Raw genomic sequence first — 19,459 nt, forward strand, 5'->3', positions numbered from 1 at the left:
TCTACATGGAGTTGTCTTGTTTCCATGGAGATTTATGTACACGGTGCACACAAAAGAGGGCTAAGGAGGTAACATGGGTTGTTTAAGCCTTGAGATATTTGCCAGAGCAAAACCCTGGTGCTAATGCAATGCGGCTGATACTGCGTGGTAAAAACCTGGTTTCAGAGAACCAGAGTTGGCGTCGGAGAGTGCAGGGCAAAGACCATAAACAAAGGAGGAGAAAAAGAAAAAGAAAATAATTAAAGAGAGAGAGCTTTACCAACACTAAATGTAGCTGAAAGTAAGACCACATAATTTACACAGCAACAGGGTAGAAGAGTAGAGTAGCAGAGAGAAGAGAGAGAAGGGAAGGGGGAGGGATGTTTAGCAGGAAGAGGAAATCAATAAAGTGGGCAGCAGAGCTGAGAGGAACTTGTTCTAAGTGGATTAGACTGGGAGAATGTGTTCGATAGGTTATGGCTCCGAGTAAGATATTCACCGCAGGCCCAACAGCATACTAATGAGACGAGCCAGAGCTGAGCAGCACAGGCTTGTGTGGTTCACGCTGAACAAAGCCTTCACAGAATGTCTTAGCTAAATTCAGGACGAAGCCTCCTCTGTTACATTGGAACTATTCTTGTTGTATAATCTACACTTTAAAAACCTATTTTAAAAATGAACAAACCATCCCTCTTCACGTTCAATATAGTGAATTTGTACTGTACATAAAAACAAGTTTCATCCAAAGGTTAACCATGCTTCTATTGACGGAACTCAAACAATAAGTGGACTACTGTACTGTACTAACAAAACAGCTCTTTGTCATCCTAACCACAAAAAAAATAAAAAACATGGAATGGTGGTGTCCTTAACACTGTGTGCCTGCAACGATTTAGTTTCCCGCTACTGGCATCCTCCCAGCCATCCTTCTCTGGCTATGAGCCCTGGGCCTGAAGCAGCTGTCACAGGAGTCTGGGGGTGACTTGATGGAGAGTCAGTCAGAGAGGGCTGGGCAGTGTGCCGCAACTCTCGGTGGCAGAGGAGGAGAAAGGAGGAGGAAGAAGGGAGGGAGGGAAAGAGGGTGGGGTGGGTGTAGTGCTTAGCCACAGACCTCCACTGTGACCCGGAGGTCGAGAGGTCAAACTCACTCCCCCTGACCATGCCTCAAATGCAGCCAGCTGGAAAACGAGGGGCACACAGCTCAAAGCGCTACCCCACGCAGTGCAGCGCAACCAGCCGGCCAATGACCAGAGAAGACAACCAACCAACACTGACACCCTGCCAACCTGGGAGGGAGCACGTCTTCTGCTGCCTCTCCCACTCACTGATTCGAAAACCTGACATGCGGACAGGGGGAGGGGCGCAGACTGACAAATGGTTGTCAGGGGACTACTGGTGGTCTGGGAAGCACGACGGCTGACCCCAATTGTTGGGTTCAAAGGGGGGGGTGGTGGTTTGTAGGTAGTCCCGCATCACCCCCTTAGGCCAAAAGCTCCCTACTCCACTCACGCGCTTTGGGGCCAACCATGTGTTTTCACAGATCTGTTTTGCGCAATTAAACTTCAGAGGACACCCCGCCACATCTCTTAGCCAAGGTCGAGGCGTTCCATTCCATGGTCTGGCTATCGTAAAACAGAGCCGTCGTTTTAACATGGCAAACCGTATTAGATGGTAATCCATCCGGATCCAGGACCTATCAGGACTGTCAAAAAAAAACTTGAAGAATGAAATGGGGGAAGGTTTAGAGAAGTGAAAATATGACTATGTTTTTACGACCATGTTAACTTTCAGCACTAGGATAAGGGGAAGGGACTTAGCCCTTGACCTCATGGGATCCTACCGTGGATCAACCAAGCCTGTTCTTTCACTGGCTACGAGTTAAGTAGTTTTTTTATTTTAACATGAACTCGGAGATCACTGATCTCCTTAAAAGTTGAATGAATTTTACAAGAGTGATTTTGGATGGGAAAAAAATTATGCAAGAAATAAAATTATGAAATTTGAACTTAAATTAAATTAAAAGCAAAATCAGACAACTGAACAACTTTGGGACACAAGCTTTATAGACATCAGTTTTCTTTCACAGTCCTCATTAGTGGGGTATGACATCAGAGGGGCCAGCTATCTAAAAGAGAAGCACTCAGACAGGCTCTTCATGTATAAGAGGCCCTTCATTCATATTAAATAACTGGTCTTTTGAGGCTCTGATTATATTTCAACAATAGTGTTCCTCCTAGCCTAGATCAGAGCAAACACAAAGCGTAAAAAAGCGTATTCCAAGTCAGATAAATACTAAATAAATACTGCAGAATCTATTAAATCCACTGAGGGATCTGGCATTGGGATACAATTTTTTCAAAGCCTTCCTCAAAATGTTCCCTTAGTCATCACAATCACTGTTTAGCTACTATAGAGACCCAGATATTTATCAGAAATCTAATGGAAATCAAGAGCTTTGGTTTGAGTAAATGGTGTGCGTTCTTATTTGAATATTTGGACAAATGAGTCTACAGTATCCTCGTGTGTTCATATATGATAAGCACAATGGTACCTTGTGCTTGTGAAACAGTGATGAAACTGAATGAGCAGATGCCCTATCTCCATGTCCTGACTTGAGCAAATCGAATTATTATCAGAAATATTTGATATGCGAAACATCCAAAACGGAACAAAAAAGAATCTAAATTACAATACGAGCGAGAAATGTTTGATGAACACAAGGTGGTTACTAGTTTTAGCAGCTAGCGCCAGCACATGGCGAAGGGTATTATCCCATGCCAGTGGGTTTCCATTGAAAAAGACTGGCAGGTTGGCACAATGGCTCCCACAACCCCCACACCCTGCCCCCAACCCCCTTCCAGCTGGCATTCATCTGGGCATGCACATGGGTGCTGCTAGGGCAGACTTTGCCCAGCTAAGCGCATCTATGCCTGACAACAGCGGGTTGAGAAACCTCTCTAAAATGACCCACTCACTCACCGAGCCAGCGACCTTTCTTGGGCATCAACCCTGCAAAGTTAATAAATATGTATAGCTCAAACTCAACATTACATAAACATTACATAAGAAGACATAAAGAAACAGCTGGCACCAAATAGTTTAAGAGGGTTACTCTTAACAGATTTGAATGTAGGTACATATTACAAAAAATGTATAATTCACCTGGGAGAATACTATAGTTGAAATGTAATAAGGTGAAAAATCTAAGAAACCATGGGACATAAGACATATTATTTTCCTAACGATTAACGGAAATGCCATATTCTGTCAAAGCAGGGCAGCAGTTTGGCCGTTTCTTCTTTGTGTTTGTTTGTTTGTTTCATGCAGTTGCAGAAGAACAAAAGCATGGCGGTCCCCATTCTGCCACAGTCAGAAACTTTCCAGCGTGCCCACTGCATTGCGGATGCCAACCAACGAATCAAAGGCACGCTGCAAGCAGACAAAGAGGGTTTGATGCCAACCTCGGAACCTCTAACAACCGTTACTGGCGTTTTCCCTGCCTGCCTGGCACAGCGCAAACAAAATGGCGCCCGCCCCGCACGCTACCACAATGTGGCTACATTGTCTAGAAAGCTGGGCACTGGTAACGGCATGCCAAAGACTGCCCTTTGCTCTCAGCATAAAAAAAATTATTGAAAGAATTGTCGAAGGTCTCATTCAAAAGAAATGGCGAACAGAATGTCAGTCCTATTGCAAATGAAGGCTCGCTATATGGTATCTAGGCTACTCTAAAAATAAATATGGTAAGCTGCCAATATGGGAAAAGCTGATTATTTTTCATCAGTTGGGACAAATATTCATAACTGAAAAACATATTTTCAAATACTACGATTCCCCAACTTGGTAACTGCATGTATACACATTGTAGTTCAACCAATTATATTAACACAACCGGTAGTGTGCTTTGTAAATTCTTATTCCTTACATGATATCAGTGGACCATGTTTGAGACATTTTGTGGTGTGCTGTCTGACACTGTTCATTTGTTAACAGTTCAATTGCGGCAGATGCAAACTAGACATGAGAATCAGCRGCGCCCTACAAAAGACACAAAAGAGGGTCTGATGCCAACCATGGTGCCAGTGGCAACCATTATTGTCTCTCTGCTGTGCCTTCTGCTTTCCCTGGCACTTATCAAACACAAAATGGAGGCTCTGCCTTTCATGACAATGAGCTAGCTCGACTGTCTGCGTTTTTTCTCCAACAGCCAATGCATTACGGGTACCTTACTGCATGTGTTGGCATTATCGTTGGAGCATTTATTGTGGGCCAGGGAGTTCGAAATAACTTTCAAATTCCCACTTGTAAAAAAAAATGTAACAAAAGGTTAAGGGAATAGCTGTTCATGTAGTAAAGAAAAGTTAAGTGTCAAATACCTAAGAGGTTGAATAACAAAACAACCCTATTTGCCAGAATATATATCCGCAGTGCGGTATTGGTCTGAGAAAATGAGGGTTCTTGTCAGTTTCCTCTTCTTACAACAACATAAAGATCCCTTTCTATCGTAACATCTAGAAATACTATGACTACTTTTGAGTTTATAGGCATTACGTTAATTTCTGTATTTCAAGTTCTCATTCAATTTTAAATGTCCTATACATTTGCAATTTCTTACCCAAGGAATCATGAAATGTAATGTAAATATTTTGCCATTGTTATCTATTTATGAACTATTTTAGAAATGTTGCCAGTTTGATTAATTGACTATATGCAGAATTTTAGGGAACACATTTGTTCATTTAACAAACCACATTTATTAATAAAAATCTAGTGCAGGAACTCCTTGTTACTGCAACTATATTAAAGATCCAATCAAAGATCAAGACTAACATCAACATTTGTCAGGATAAAAATAGCAAATACTGTACATCAATCAAGATCTACAAATGTCCCTTTTTGCCCAAATCCCTTTTTCTAAACCATCAATTCATACCCGTCACCYTAAATTATTTGTTTCAATTTATATTATGTTTACTGATCCAAAAATGTACAATCCATTTTGTGAGCACATACTGTATCTGTGTCCATGAGTAAAACCCTCTCTCTTTATTCAGAGACTATTAAATGACAGTACTTGTAAGTTGGCAGCACTATAATGTATTAAGTCTCTGTAAAGAGAACGTGTGTGTGCCTAAACAATACAGAACGCACAGCACATCCAAAATATGCAGCGGTATTTGGAAAACGATCAAACCAATCTTCTATTGTCTGTGTGTGCAAAAAAAAATGTATCATATCATGTTCTTTTGACTGGTTGTATTGTATAGCTTTTTTGATGTACATGCCTGTTTGCAAGAGTGCCCAGTGTTCATCTACATTGACGACAGGCCAGCTTCCTTCTAAAGCCACCATAGTGGAGACACTCCAACCAGCCAATGAGGCTGCCAAAATGGCAGCGGATATGACWCTTGACCTTGGCCAACCCTAAACTCCACCCACCCAACCAGTGATTCACACAGTAAGTCAACCTACCTTGGTCCTGGACATAGTATGCTAGAAACAAGTCCAGTTCCTTGACCGACACTGTTATGTGATGCGGCTGGACGCAAAGTGTTGGGTTGGTGCAATGCGACGACTTGATGAGGCGCTCTCCGTCCGTACTTTCCAACGGGATGCCTTTGAACAGGATGACCATGACCAGGTCCAGGCGCCACACCTTGTCGGCCTGCCGCAAACAGTCGATCCGCCGGATCTTGCCCTTCTGGTCAGGGTTGGAGAGGACGCAGCATGGGTGCTTCTTGCCCGTCACGCTGAGCACAAAGTCCTCGCGGTACTCCTGGCGGATGTCCTTGCGGAGCTTGGCGAGGAGCCTGGAGGCCCACTTCTGCTTGATCTCGGGCTTCTCGCTGAGCAGTTCGTCCTTGACCACACGCTCCTCGTCCTTGGACATCCGCTTCTCATGCTTCTTGAAGTACTTGCGTTTCCTCGCCTGGAGGTTGAACCACGTGTAGGCGATGGCACGGACGTGAGGGAGAAGTGCCTCGATGAAGGGATGAAATTCATCCTGAAAGGGCAAGGGGAAGAGAGAGAAATAAAGAGAATCAGAGAAGTTAGTGGCATAGTCATGTCAAGTGACCTTTTTCGCAAAAGTTGAGCCAAAAGTCTTCCTGAACAGAAGATAAATAGCCATATACACATTCACATTGTTACAGGAAAAGGCTGACAGAATACCTCACGTACACAAGTTGACATTAGGCATTTTGTGGTTACAATACAGCAAAATGACAACAACAAAATTAAACAATGATGTACTGTAGACAAACCACAATTTCACGACACATTGACTCTATAAGACAGTCAAGTCTATCTGGCCTGAGAGTTTATAGGACAAATCTGTTCAAAAAAAAGCAGTTTTACCATCTTCAATACGGCTGGGATTACAACCGAGAAATAACAATCTAGGTTGATGAAGATACGACGATGCCACCGTGTTTATTACAACGCGCCAACACCACAATAGAATGTAGTCAGATGCTGTTCCTGTTTCTCCCGAGCATGCTCTGACTAGGACTGCTGGGTTGTTGGCACAAGAAGCAAGCGCCTCTCACACTTGCATTTCTCTTATCAAACTGTCCACATTCCAAACATGTACTTGCCCTTCACTGGAAACGGAGAAAGGATAGTCTGGAAGGGGGGACTAGAGTGTAGTAAAAAATGCTTGCATAACTGAAGGGGCGGAAGGAGAAACCTCAACCCCCCCCCCCCCCCTTCCTCCAACACAGTCACCTTCCATGTTCCAAAGGCAAGGAGTAGAAGGTAGGAAAAAAACATGTAGTACGCCTCAACCTAGAGCCATTATTGACATAGTCACAATCTATGTTAGGAGTCCCACGCCAAGTCCCATAATGTGTTTTCATAGATGCATGGCACTTACTCAGAGTCATTCAAAAATCTCACCAAGGTTGACAATGAAAATGGCGTCTTGGCACAACCTGCAGATTCTATGTACCTTCAYTACTCCTTTAATAAGAGCGGCATTGAAATGCCTTGTGCTAAGCGGGAATTAAATCCTTTCTAAATCCACTTTGGGTAGGCAGGTTAGATTTGTTTTTCCTCTCACATGTAGGCCTATGTATAGATAGCTTGTTTGGCTGCATAGCGCAATGCCAAGGATCATGTCATTTTGACTAAGACAAAGTATTAGGTTATAATGACTTAAATTAAACCGTTTTTCTTTTAATTTATGAAACAGACTTCATTAATACACTTCCAAATTATAATTAAATATTGCAAATAATTTAAAATTTAGTCAAATCTATGGCCAACCTAAAGTGCTTTATTACAATTTTAACATAAATAATCTCATATTCTAGTAGCTGTTAGTGTTGAATAAACAGCAAAAACATTAACATTAGAATTTTTAAGTCATTACTATGTCAAAATCAATAACTGTAAGACAGTTATTTTGAAAAAGGCCTCGGAAGAGTTAAATCACATATTGTTCTTTGTGTAAGCAGGCAGACGGGCTCTGGGAAAACCACAGAGATCCAATCCCAGTTATCTCTATGCTCTTAAACTACCCCTGGGTGTTGTTCAGAGAAAGCCACATTGTTGATCTGCACTGTAATGTGCCAACAAAACTTGACTTTGGGCGCTGAACAAACACACTGAAGGCAAAATCTATCATCAATAACAACTCATCCAATTTTTWACAAAGTATGAACTATGAACTGATGCTGTTATTTTTCCCTGTATAGCCTTTTTTCTTTAGAAAGTGAGTTTCTTTGAGATAAAAACCGTGTTTTTTGAGGCTTTAGAAAAAAGTAACAGTCAATAACTGTGAAAGTGATAGGACATTTTAAGCAAGACATTAGTTGTAATAATAGTGAAGATAGTTATTTTTATAATATTGCCATTACCTCACCATACAAGTTTATACGGCAACAGTAAGGTATGTAGGATATAAATGAGCTTTACTGACAAATAACCATAATGGCATTACATTTCCTATTTGCTACATTATAATGAATTGCAGTTATACAGCAACCAATTCCAGCTCATAAACTCCTAACTTATTCTCTACTATAAGAAAGTAAGCCTAGTTTGCACTAAAAATGAAGGTTTGGCTATGCTACACTTCTACGGTAAGCCTTGGAATTGCATGTGGTGCTGTTTGAATAGGAGTGTCTGCTAAATTACTAAAAAGATAAATGTTTAAGATAAATGAGTTGGCAAGGGCCTGTGTGCAGTGCACTATAGTTGAGGTCATAAAAGCACAATCCTCTTTAAGCACAAACTAAACCACATCTAAGTCAATCACTTACTTTAGCCAAGTAAAATATAAACAGTCAAATTGAGTCAGCCAAAAGCCATGATACTCTGCCCAAACACTTATCATTGTTTTCATCTTCATTCACTGCAAGTGGCTCCCACGCAACTCGAACAGAGTGAAACTTTCTCCTGAAACGCACTATGAAAAAAGTATTGTCCAATATTACCAGGCCAAAACCGATTTGGGGTAATCTAAAAATATATATAATAATAATAGTAGTCCGTTTATATGTTTTAGTTTACACATCAAACACAGGTCAAAAGGAATGAAGTTAAGATTTTCTATAATATCATCTCATAACCTATATCATTTGATCACGGCATTTTGAAAGAGGACTTTTACGCACACACTGGAGCTAGTTAATTTAGAATACACATGGCGGTACTGCACAAACTCTTTTGGCTTATTTTCTCTCTCACTGGTAACACACGTTATTTCTTACTCAAAATGAACTTGTCATCCTATAATACAATATACAGTATTTCAAGCGCTTTAAATCAACACATATTATTAGACCAGGTGAAAACCATATCAATACCAAAATATACACAAAACCAAATGGGTTTAGACACTTTTCATACTGCTACAAAAGAAAGGCATTATATAAGCTAAAGTTTTATAATATTTTATAATAATAATAACAAAGTTACTAAATAAATCACGCCGCAATAGACTATATAATAAGCATGGCACACAATCGATAATAACAAGAAATCAAAACTTTAAAACATTGCTTAGGCTATACCTGAGTAAGACAAATTGGAGAGTACATCATCAGCCAACAGTGTACACAAAATAGGTACTTCGATTGATTTCTCTGAAAAACACTTTATCGCGCCATTCTTCCTTGCCGGTAAAGCACCATGCAGAACTGTGGAGAAGTTATCCGTGTAAAGGTCTTATCCAAGAACATCAGTGAGATTGTGGAAGTCCAAACAATCCCATGTCTCAGTTCAAATGGAGACGATATGGCAGATAGGCTATGCTTTTACAAATAAGCACTTTGAATGCCTATATGGCTATTTCAATCCGAGCTGGCGCAAATTAAAATAAATCTCGCTACTCTGGAACCGTTCGCTTTATAATGTGAGAAGTTAATTCATAAAAGCATTTTTAAAAGTATAGAAAGCGCAGAATTTTGGAAACCCACACTCTTCAAACTTGATAGCCTAGAATATCGACCGGTACACCCTCCGTCTGAGCGATACTAACAAATCAGTCGCCAAGATTTTTCTTCTCACTTAATTACATAGTCATACTCCTCCCCTTCCAACAAACGCATTCCATTGCCACCAGCCCACCTTCTCGTCTCCCTCGGAAAACACAGCATTAAACTCCCCCCTTCGCTCTCTGAGTTATGATTTTTTGAGCAGAAGACTTTGGACCAGCGCGCGCCGGTTCGAAAAGAAAAGGAATGGAAAATTCCCTTACAGATACAGTATGGACTAGAGGCCTTATTCGAACTCTCTGTTTTACAAACAAGCCTAATAGCGTCGATAATTTCCCTTTGCAGTATAGGCTAGGCATAATGTAACAGAACATCTAATAGAAATGCCCAACATGGCGTATAATACACTTCCAAAATGCATTTCACACTCCACAATATATACGATGTCCCCCTCTATTCACAATACATTTTGAAAGTGAAATCAAAGCGCAATGACATTTGCCTGGATGGCACACATTTAATGAAAATGGTTCAGAATTTGAAGTTACCTCACTCATTCTTATTGCCTGATAGCCTTTAGCAACAGTGGGTCATTATAGTTTCGATGTTAAATACACATAGCTACACATTCTACGTCAACTATGTAATATATAATTATCTGTTGGGGTTTTAATGGTAGGCAAATATATAGTATATGCACTTTTCTAAACTATACGAGTATAGGACATTGTTCAATGGGCGGTATGTTATGGTTCTGATGTAAGTTGGGTAAACAGTTGACTGCTTCCAAAACTTTGACCCACCTGAGGTCATTTCAGTTTACGCATGACCCACCACATAAACGAGACTACAATGTTTTTCACCATGACAACACATAGCTGCGACCTACGAGGTTTGGACTAGTGATCCAGACCCACCATTTAGGAACTACTGGAACAGAGGACAGGAGCGGCCTGTCAACGAGTCCAACCCTATATTTCACACCAACGGCGGCACTGACGCTTCGCGTCAACTCCACAGTAATGCCTGAGTTCGCCTAAACTATAATTTCGTGACAATCAAATAGTAAACAATGTTTTATTTTAATCCGGACTGAGAGACTAAAAAGCGATGAGGCATAAAAGTAGTCTGGACTACTCTAGGCTGGACGCCTGTTTTTCAATGCAAAGCGCGCAGAGGAACATGGTGTTCATAAATTCATGTTAACATTTTCCTTTTCATGGAAGTTCGGCTCATTATTGGACTGTATCAGTGGTGTAAATATGGTGTAGCCTAAAGGGGAACAATTATCCCTACAGCTGTGATCTTCTTTATCTCAAAATGCGGTTGCAGAAAACTATATTGTGCCAAAAGCGTTGCATGTGTAACCTCCTATAGAATTGTTCCACACATTCCAAATGTAGTTCATTGCCAACAGAGGGGCGGTGGAGTTTAACGCAGGATGTGTGCCAACCGAAAGAAAAAAACATAAACAATCGTGTTTCTGATAATAGTCTTGTCCACTTGTCATAATTCTATTCCCGCTCAACCAGACCGGGTTGTGGTGAAGAGCAGGTCAATAATGGGAAAAATACAATGTTGTAACATTTGAAAATGACACATAGCAATAATAATCCACGTTCACGTACCATTGAACTGTATTGCATGGATTTAAAGGGGGATCCTGGAACCTGGGTGAAACAAGGCGGTTGCCTTCACATTTTTCACGTTCAACTTTGTAGGCTAGTGCTTGCAAAAAAATCAACACCGGAAAATAATTATTGGCAGAAAGGCGTGTAAAATCAAGTCAGCGAGTAGCTCAGCTTTTTTATTCCTTCCTCTTCAAGTCTTATTTTTGGATTGGTTTTGGTTTGTTCAGTTGTTGAACGCAATCCAGAAGAGGCTGAGTTTTCGTAACTGGGCAGGTCTACGGCTTCACTTTCCCTGTCTGACTGCCGCCCGCCTCCGGTGCAGCTCTGCGCAGCCAAGAGAGCTCCGCACCTAGAACTTGGATTCTTGCCTCTCATTGGTCAGGGTCGCGGCGGTATCAGTAGGCCCTTCACTTCCGTTCGCTACTCAGTGTTTTTGACTTTTACTTGCATGTCAATACATGATAGGCTGCAGACTGCTGGACTGGCAAAAAAAATTGTGGCTATTCAGGGTTTATAGATACGAGTTAATGTAAAGTGGCAATCAGCAGTTGAAACAATAATACAGCTCGGTATAAAGCTGAGGGATGGGGCTGGATAAATGTAACCACTCTCAAATTCATAGACAGAGTTATGGATACAAAATACATAAACAGTCTGAACCATGTTGAGGCTATATAGTGTTTGTTTAGTTTACAAACATTGCATAAAACAAGCTTACGTTTTGGGTTTTGATGGGGTTAAACTAAGCTCATGAGGCATTTATAAGTTATTTTCGTCAAGAATCAATGGGTACACATTATTGCATTATATGTAACCTACAAAAATGGATGTATCAACTGCAGATTACCCCCATTAAATGATCTGTGGTTACAAGGAAAACCAAAGACAGTCATTATGTCAATTAGGCATATAATCATAATACACTATTATTATCATCAGGCCTATATTACAGGCTATACTGGGCTACTACTATACTACTACTAATAATCCTTATAAAATTGCTAGTAATATTATTATTAGCATATTATCATGATTATTATAGGCAAAAACTGTATACAATTTGAGGTTTTTACAGACAGTAATTTCAAAAAAGTATCAAATTGTACTATAGGTTACCAACAGTAAAGGCGACTGTCCTTTATTGATTTGAACTAATTAGGTTTAATGAACTACTCGTGGTGAAGTATTTCCTTAGTAATATGGAAATCTTTGATATTCTATATGAGGAGGCAATTGCATCACATTTCTCTKAACCAATACAGTAGGGAGGTTCAGGCTTGGGTGACTCCAATTGACAATGGATAATGGACAGTCCAAAGACTCTGTATTTTGTTTTATACATTGCCATTGTAGTTACATATTTTATCATTAAACATGTTTGATGAATGATAAGTGAATATAGCTCCAGAGGATGCTAAATAGGTTACAAATGTCCAACAGAAGTGTAGATTGTGAATATGGCCTAGAGAGGTCACTGAACCTAACAGCCTAATGTAATACAGCTGATTTGAAAGTCAGTTATTGATTCTTTATCATTTGTTTAACTCCGGAAAAAAATATGTATAGGCTATATCATTTGAAGTGTTTGATACAGTTTGATATTTGCCAATTAACATTGATTGTTCAGAAATCCAGTTATAAGCGCAAATGAGGATGCTTTATTAAGTTACTTCTTGATATTGTCCTAGATATGTCCCTGGCGTGCATGGAGGGGGAAAATTCACTCTGCAAAAAATCAGTCAAATTAACTAAACAAGAGATATATGTTATAGCATGTGTGCACATAATTTATGCCTATCTGGCCAACACGTTTTACGATAAATAGCCTACTGGTAATTAAGAACTTTCTCCATTTGTCCTCATCTGATTTCAACTCATAAGCTCGGAATTTAGTTTTTTTTTTAAAGCGGTCCTTCCCTTTTTACGAAGGAGGGAGGTGGCGTATAAATCGACACCAAGGAGAGAGGTAGGAAAAGTTGGTCAACCGAAACTTCGAAGAATGCATGCTAGATTTTGTGGACTGACTGCGCTGAGTGTGAATTTGAGAACGTAGGCTATTTCAAGAGAGAAAATGTGATCATTTTCGTTTCGATATTGCTTTTGAGGTGTTTTGATGAATGCATGAATAAGATGTGACAAAATCTAAGACGTAGACGAAATAACTCAAGAGTGTGCTATATGCCTCAACGAAACAACCACAATCTTCTTCAGATCGCATTTTACGCACGCATTACGCACAACGTGCCCACACTTAGATGTTATTTTTGCATGAAATGCACTGTGTATATTGTCTTCTTTCTTATAGCTTACTGTATTCAAATTGCACAAATATTTTAAATTATGATATATACATTTTCCACTTATTTGGTCACACCTTTTCTAAACGCTTCAGCGGACAGYGAGAAGAACATTTCAGTGTGCTCAAAGTTCCTGAACCTTGTTCTATTGGCCGTTGGACATATGCTGACAATATGGACATGATATATATGTTGCCTAATGAGAAAATTGGATGCTGAGTTTATTCATTTAATGTCATTGAATCATATTATGATAAGGATTATTCACTACGATTTCACAAAATAATCATAAATCCTGAATGTCCATTGTTCAATTTGAAATCCAAGACGATAGCTTCTATCAGGGACTTTGTATTGTACATTTTCTGTAAATTCTGTTATGTTAAACACTGTCATACTCATACTTAGTGTGTGACTCATTTGGCAGTAGAAAACAAGCCAAAGGTCCATTTAAAGACAAGACTTCCCAAAGCTTGTAATTCTCCCTTCTGAATTTTAGCACCCTCAATGTTACAAAAGCAATACATTAACACATTGCTGCCCATCTTTAGACCCAGACTGTGTGTTTTGAATTGTAATGTATAACAGACACAGAAATCCTTTYCCCTCATAGTTACCAGAAGGACAGTGGTGTATATGGATACAGTGCATTTGGAAAATATTCAGACTCTTCGACTTTTTACAGYCTTATTCTAAAATTGATCAAATCGTTTTTTCCCCTCATCAATCTACACACAATAGCCCATAATGACAAAGTAAAAACATGTTTTTAGACATTTTTACAAATTCTGAATTTTTTAAAACTGAAATAACACATTTACGTAAGTTTTCAGACCCTTTACTCAGTACTTTGTTGAAGCACCTTTGGCAGTGATTACAGCCTTGAGTCTTCTTGGGTATGATGCTACAAGCTTGGCACACCAGTATTTGGGGAGTTTCTCCCATTCTTCTCTGCAGATCCTCTCAAGCTCTGGCAGGTTGAATGGGGAGCGATGCTGCACAGCTATTTTCAGGTCTCTCCAGAGATGTTTGACCGAGTTCAAGTCCGGGCTCTGGCACAGCTATTTTCAGGTCTCTTCAGAGATGTTTGACCGAGTTCAAGTCCGGGCTCTGGCTGGGCCACTCAAGGACATTCAGGGACTTGTCCCGATGCAACTCCTGCGTTGTCTTGGCTGTGAGCTTAGCGTTGTTCTCCTGTTGGAAGGTGAACCTTTGCGTCAGTCTGAGGTCCTGAGCGCTCTGGAGCAAGTTTCATCAAGGATCTCTCTGTACTTTGCTCCGTTCATCTTTCCCTCGATCCTGGCTAGTCTCCCAGTCCCTGCTGTTGAAAAACATCCCCACAGCATGATGCTGCACCCACCATGCTTCACCATAGGGATGGTGCCAGGTTTCCTCCAGACGTGACGCTTGGCATTCAGGCCAAAGAGTTCAATGTTGGTTTCATCAGACCAGAGAATCTTGTTTCTCATGGTCTGAGAGTCCTTTAGGTGCCTTTTGGTAAACTCCAAGTGGGCTGTCTTGTGCCCTTTACTGAGGAGTGGCTTCCGTATGGCCACTCTACTATAAAGCCTGATTGGTGGAGTGCTGCAGAGATGGTTGCCCTTCTGGAAGRTTCTCCCATCTCCACAGAGGAACTCTGGAGCTCTGTCAGAGTGACTATCAGGTTCTTGGTCACCTCCCTGACCAAGGCCCTTCTCCCCCAATTGCTCAGTTTGGCCGGGCAGCCAGCTCTAGGAAGAGTCTTGGTGGTTCCAAACCTCCTCCATTTAAGAATCATGGAGGCCACTGTGTTCTTTGGGACCTTCAATGCTGCAGAAATGTTTTGGTAACCTTCCCCAGATCTGTGCCTCGACACAATCCTGTCTCGGAGCTCTACTTACAATTCCTTCGACCTCATGGCTTGGTTTTTGCTCTGACAGGCACTGTCAACTGTGGGACCTTATAGAGACAGGTGTGTGCCTTTCCAAATCATGTCCAACCAATTGAATTTACCACAGGTGGACTCCAGTCAAGTTGTAGAAACATCTCAAGGATGATCAATGGAAACAGGATGCACCTGAGCTCAATTGAGTCTCACAACAAGGGATCTGGATAGTTTCCGAATGCACGGTATATTGCTAAATATACTGATTAATAAACAGACTTGTACTATAGCAAGTAGGCCTAGCACAGACAGAGCAATAGCGTAAATGATATCAGCAGTTGTGGTTGCAGCTTGCTGGGAGATTTGGACCAGATTCATGGACCTTTGCCTCTTTTGGACGAGAGAGGAGAGAGAGCCCTGCTGGTCTCCAACTTGAAGTGTAGACTATAAGCAATATTGACTTGGAGCACAAATGAATGAACATTGTGAAAGAGTCGTAGGGTGTATCTGACAAAGTTATCAATAATGTTACTCCCGTTTTTTGATGGTTATGTGAACATTTGATTAATTAAATGATTAAATTGGCCACTGTTTTCAGCAGTGATTTTACTGATGATTGACTTACTTGATGTGGTTAAACAAGTTATTGATTGCAACCCTGTCTAATATCTGTCTTATCCGTATGCCATGGAAGCGATTGCTGAAATCTTTCTGCTTTGTGCCTATTGCCGCCCAGTGGTATTATGTGGGATTGCATTGTATATACATTCTAAAACAGTCTACTACGGAATAAAAATTCAAGAAAATATCTCTCGTTGATGTTCCTGGAAGAACGGTTCCTCTTTTGGTCTCTCATTTTACCTTTATATTGAAGTTATACTTCAAACACCAAATGTGGATATGATATCATCAACAGCCTTCCCTAACCATTTCAAGACGTCACTAAATTGTAAAACAAAACCTGCTTATTAGTGATATACTGGCTTGTCAGTTTACAGTGCATACGCCTTATACTATAGTACTAACTTAGTACTGCCTATGTAGGTACAGTGTAGTAGCAGTAGGTACCAGTGGCGGTTCAAGACCATTTCAACTGGGGGGGCCAAGCTGGGGCCAGTTGTACTGTTAGAGGGGCCAGTTACAATAGACGTTATTGTTGTCATATCGTTATCTTCACTGCATTGCAGGCATTAGCAGGCAAAAGACCATGTTCATAGTCATTCACCAATTTATTTGCATTTTCTGTCTAATAACGGATGTAAAAAAAGAACGATAGCAAAAATGTGTTATGTAAAAATTATTTCATACACCACATTTAGTGGGGCCACAAGGGGGTCCAAAATTGTTGTCACATGGGCACTGCCCCCCCCCCCCCCCCCTTCCCAGAACCGCTATCGCATCGTGGAGTGGTTAAAATAATTCAAATCGTATCTCCTTTTCTATTACAGTAGGAGGCGCCAGTGTTCTTCATTGTGAGAGCTATTCATTGAGTTTGGCACAACAGTGGTTTAGGACTGCCGAATCCTAATTCAAGTGTCAACGTCAAACAGTTAGGAATGCACAGTGCAGAAATCCACTATGGGCAATAATCGAGTTAATATTTATAAGTGACTGGTAGCCAGCGGTCCTTCCTTCACCATGTGAAACGCGTGGGTATAACAGCCTTTTGTCTCAGATCGCTACATGAACACAGCAGTGGTGAACGAGAGGAAAGCTCTCATGACAGATATAAACTCCGTTTCTCGTCATAGCCAAAGAAAATGAATTGTAAAAATGTCTCTCTCCCGTCGCCTCCTAATTTAACATGCACTGTCAATTTTTGATTTATTTTTGACTATTATCCTTTCGCTCCCTTCTTCAGGAAGGATGAAAACCTTTCATGAAGTTGGTATATTGCAACCAGCACACTGAGCAAATCCAACAATTATATCCATCTGGAGAAACACGGGTTGTCAGCCAAGAAAAGCTAGCCTGTGGCTATAAAAATAAAAGTAATAAAGACCTTATTATTTGTGAAGCAAAGTTTAGGAGGAGAGATAGGACTTGGGGCAGGGAGGTAGTATTCTAGCCAACCCATGGATGCTTATTACTGTAAAATAAAAATACAATTATTTTAATGTTTTAAACCTTTATTTAACTAGGCAAGTCAGTTAAGAACAAATTCTTATATACAATGACGACCTATCAAAAGGCAAAATGCCTCCTGCGGGTGCGGGGGGCTGGGATAAWTTTTTTTTGATATAATAATAACTTAAGTAAAAATATAGGACAAAACACACATCACGACAAGAGAGACAACACAACACTACATAAAGAGAAACTTAAAACATTGAGGTGCTAGAGAGGGCTACACAGTCACACAAAGATAAGCTGTTCTCATTAGCAGCCACTCAGAATGTCAAGCTCCGGTAACTTCATCAGTGACTGCTTGACTTAGTCATCCAAACAAGGACAGCGTTTAGAGAAGTGAGATGCTGGTGGTTGACAAGAGCATGCTGATTATGAAGAACTGTAGCTGTAACCTGTCTGTCACAATAAAGAACCATTGCCAAACCATTGCAAACATAGCCCTTCTAAAAGCTTCTCAGGCTTGACCTGTAGAGAGGCAGTCACACCAGCCTGGTCTCATAGACTAGACGTAACATATTACTGTAAATCCGGGACACCCAAATTAGTGTGATGTGTTACGTTTGGCAGGTTACATAAAGATGCACTATGCAGAAATTGCTCCACCATTTCCTGGTTGCTTAATTTCGAATAGTTCGCCAAAATCAGTTTAAGTATAGTGTAAAGGATCATTGTATCATCTAAACTGCTGTGAAATATATATTTCCATAGCTGAAAAAGTGTTTTTGGTTGTTTGAAGCTGTTGCACAAAACCAGAAGTAAAAGAAACAAAAACGACACTTAAGACTGGGAAGCATAGAAATAGCGCACATAGAACATATCTACCGTTTCTTAGTTTTGCTTTCAATGAGAATGACAGATCTATAACTTATATTTCTATGCGAATTTGGTCAGTCTCCAAAAAGTTACATATTTCAGCTTTAAAGGAAAAGTCCAGCCATAAACTATCTTTTGGTATTTGTTTAATTAGTCCATTGTTGACATAAGCAAAACATTTTGGGACTGTCAGCACTCAAGTTTTCAAGATATGTTACTTTCAAAATGCATAAATCATCCCTGTATGATCCATTTTGCCACATATGATGCAAAACGCAGCATCATATGGCACAAAATGCATCATACGGGGATGATTTCTGTTTTTTGAAAGTTACATCTCTTGAAAACTTGAGTGTGATTGGTTGAAGTGAATGGGTGTGTGATGGGTAACGTGAATGTCTAGCAACCCAAAGGTTGTGTGCTTGAATCTCATCACATACAACTTTAGCATTTTAGCTAATTAGCCATTTTTTGCTACTTTGCAACTACTTAGAATGTTAGCTAACCCTTCCCTTAACCCTAACCTTTACCCTTTAACCAAACTCCTAACTTTAACCCTAACCCCTAGTCTAGTTAACATTACTCAGCTAGCTAACATTAGCGTTAGCCACCTAGCTAATGTTAGCCACAACAAATTGGAAATCGTAACATATGGTACGTTTAGCCAATTTATAACATACGAATTGTAATTTGTAGCTTATCATATGAAATGGATTATGGACATCCACAAATTAATACATACCATACAAAAACGTAACATATCATACTAAATGAAGTGTCTCGGATTTACTTACAGAATAGGATTTACGTACAGAATAATAKAAAATGCTCTGAGACCAGGTTGTTCACAGACACAGTGGAACCGTTAACAGAGATACTGAGACCTTCACCCAAATTATGTTTGGTTAAAGAGAGTGGGCTTTTAACATAATGACAGGTAGCTAAGTATCCTTTGAGAAGTCAGCAAAGAAAACTCAGTTGTCAAACATCAATTACCCAACATTTGATTTGAAGAGCAGCATACCTAACATATGTGCCCTTTAAATTAGATCATACTTGCAGCTGAACTTTTGAGGAAATAGACAACTCACAGCAACAACGTTGAGCCTGGATAAGACAGGATTTAAAAAAGAGGGAGAATGACAGATAGTGAAATAAAACAGATCTTACCATCCACCAGGTCCGGGCTGACATATCGTAACACAGCTGCCATTTAATGGCACTGTCTGTTCCTTTATTTCCAGCCATTGTTGTGTTTGCTACCTTCATCGGACACAGCTCAGTGGAGGATGAGATACCTAATCA

General features: G+C 40.3%; 1 protein-coding gene across 1 annotated transcript in view; it reads right to left on the bottom strand.

Moving 5' to 3' along the window:
- LOC111960445 (nuclear factor 1 B-type-like) overlaps nucleotides 1–19,459 on the bottom strand; it is an 88,624-nt gene extending 69,165 nt beyond the window's left edge. The window contains 2 exon segments of the mRNA XM_070437953.1: nucleotides 5,452–5,983; nucleotides 19,325–19,459. Of these exon segments, the coding sequence (XP_070294054.1) occupies nucleotides 5,452–5,983; nucleotides 19,325–19,423 (631 nt within the window). The 5' untranslated portion in view covers nucleotides 19,424–19,459.

The sequence above is a fragment of the Salvelinus sp. IW2-2015 genome, linkage group LG37 (assembly GCF_002910315.2).
Source record: "Salvelinus sp. IW2-2015 linkage group LG37, ASM291031v2, whole genome shotgun sequence".
Lineage (NCBI taxonomy): Eukaryota > Metazoa > Chordata > Actinopteri > Salmoniformes > Salmonidae > Salvelinus > Salvelinus sp. IW2-2015.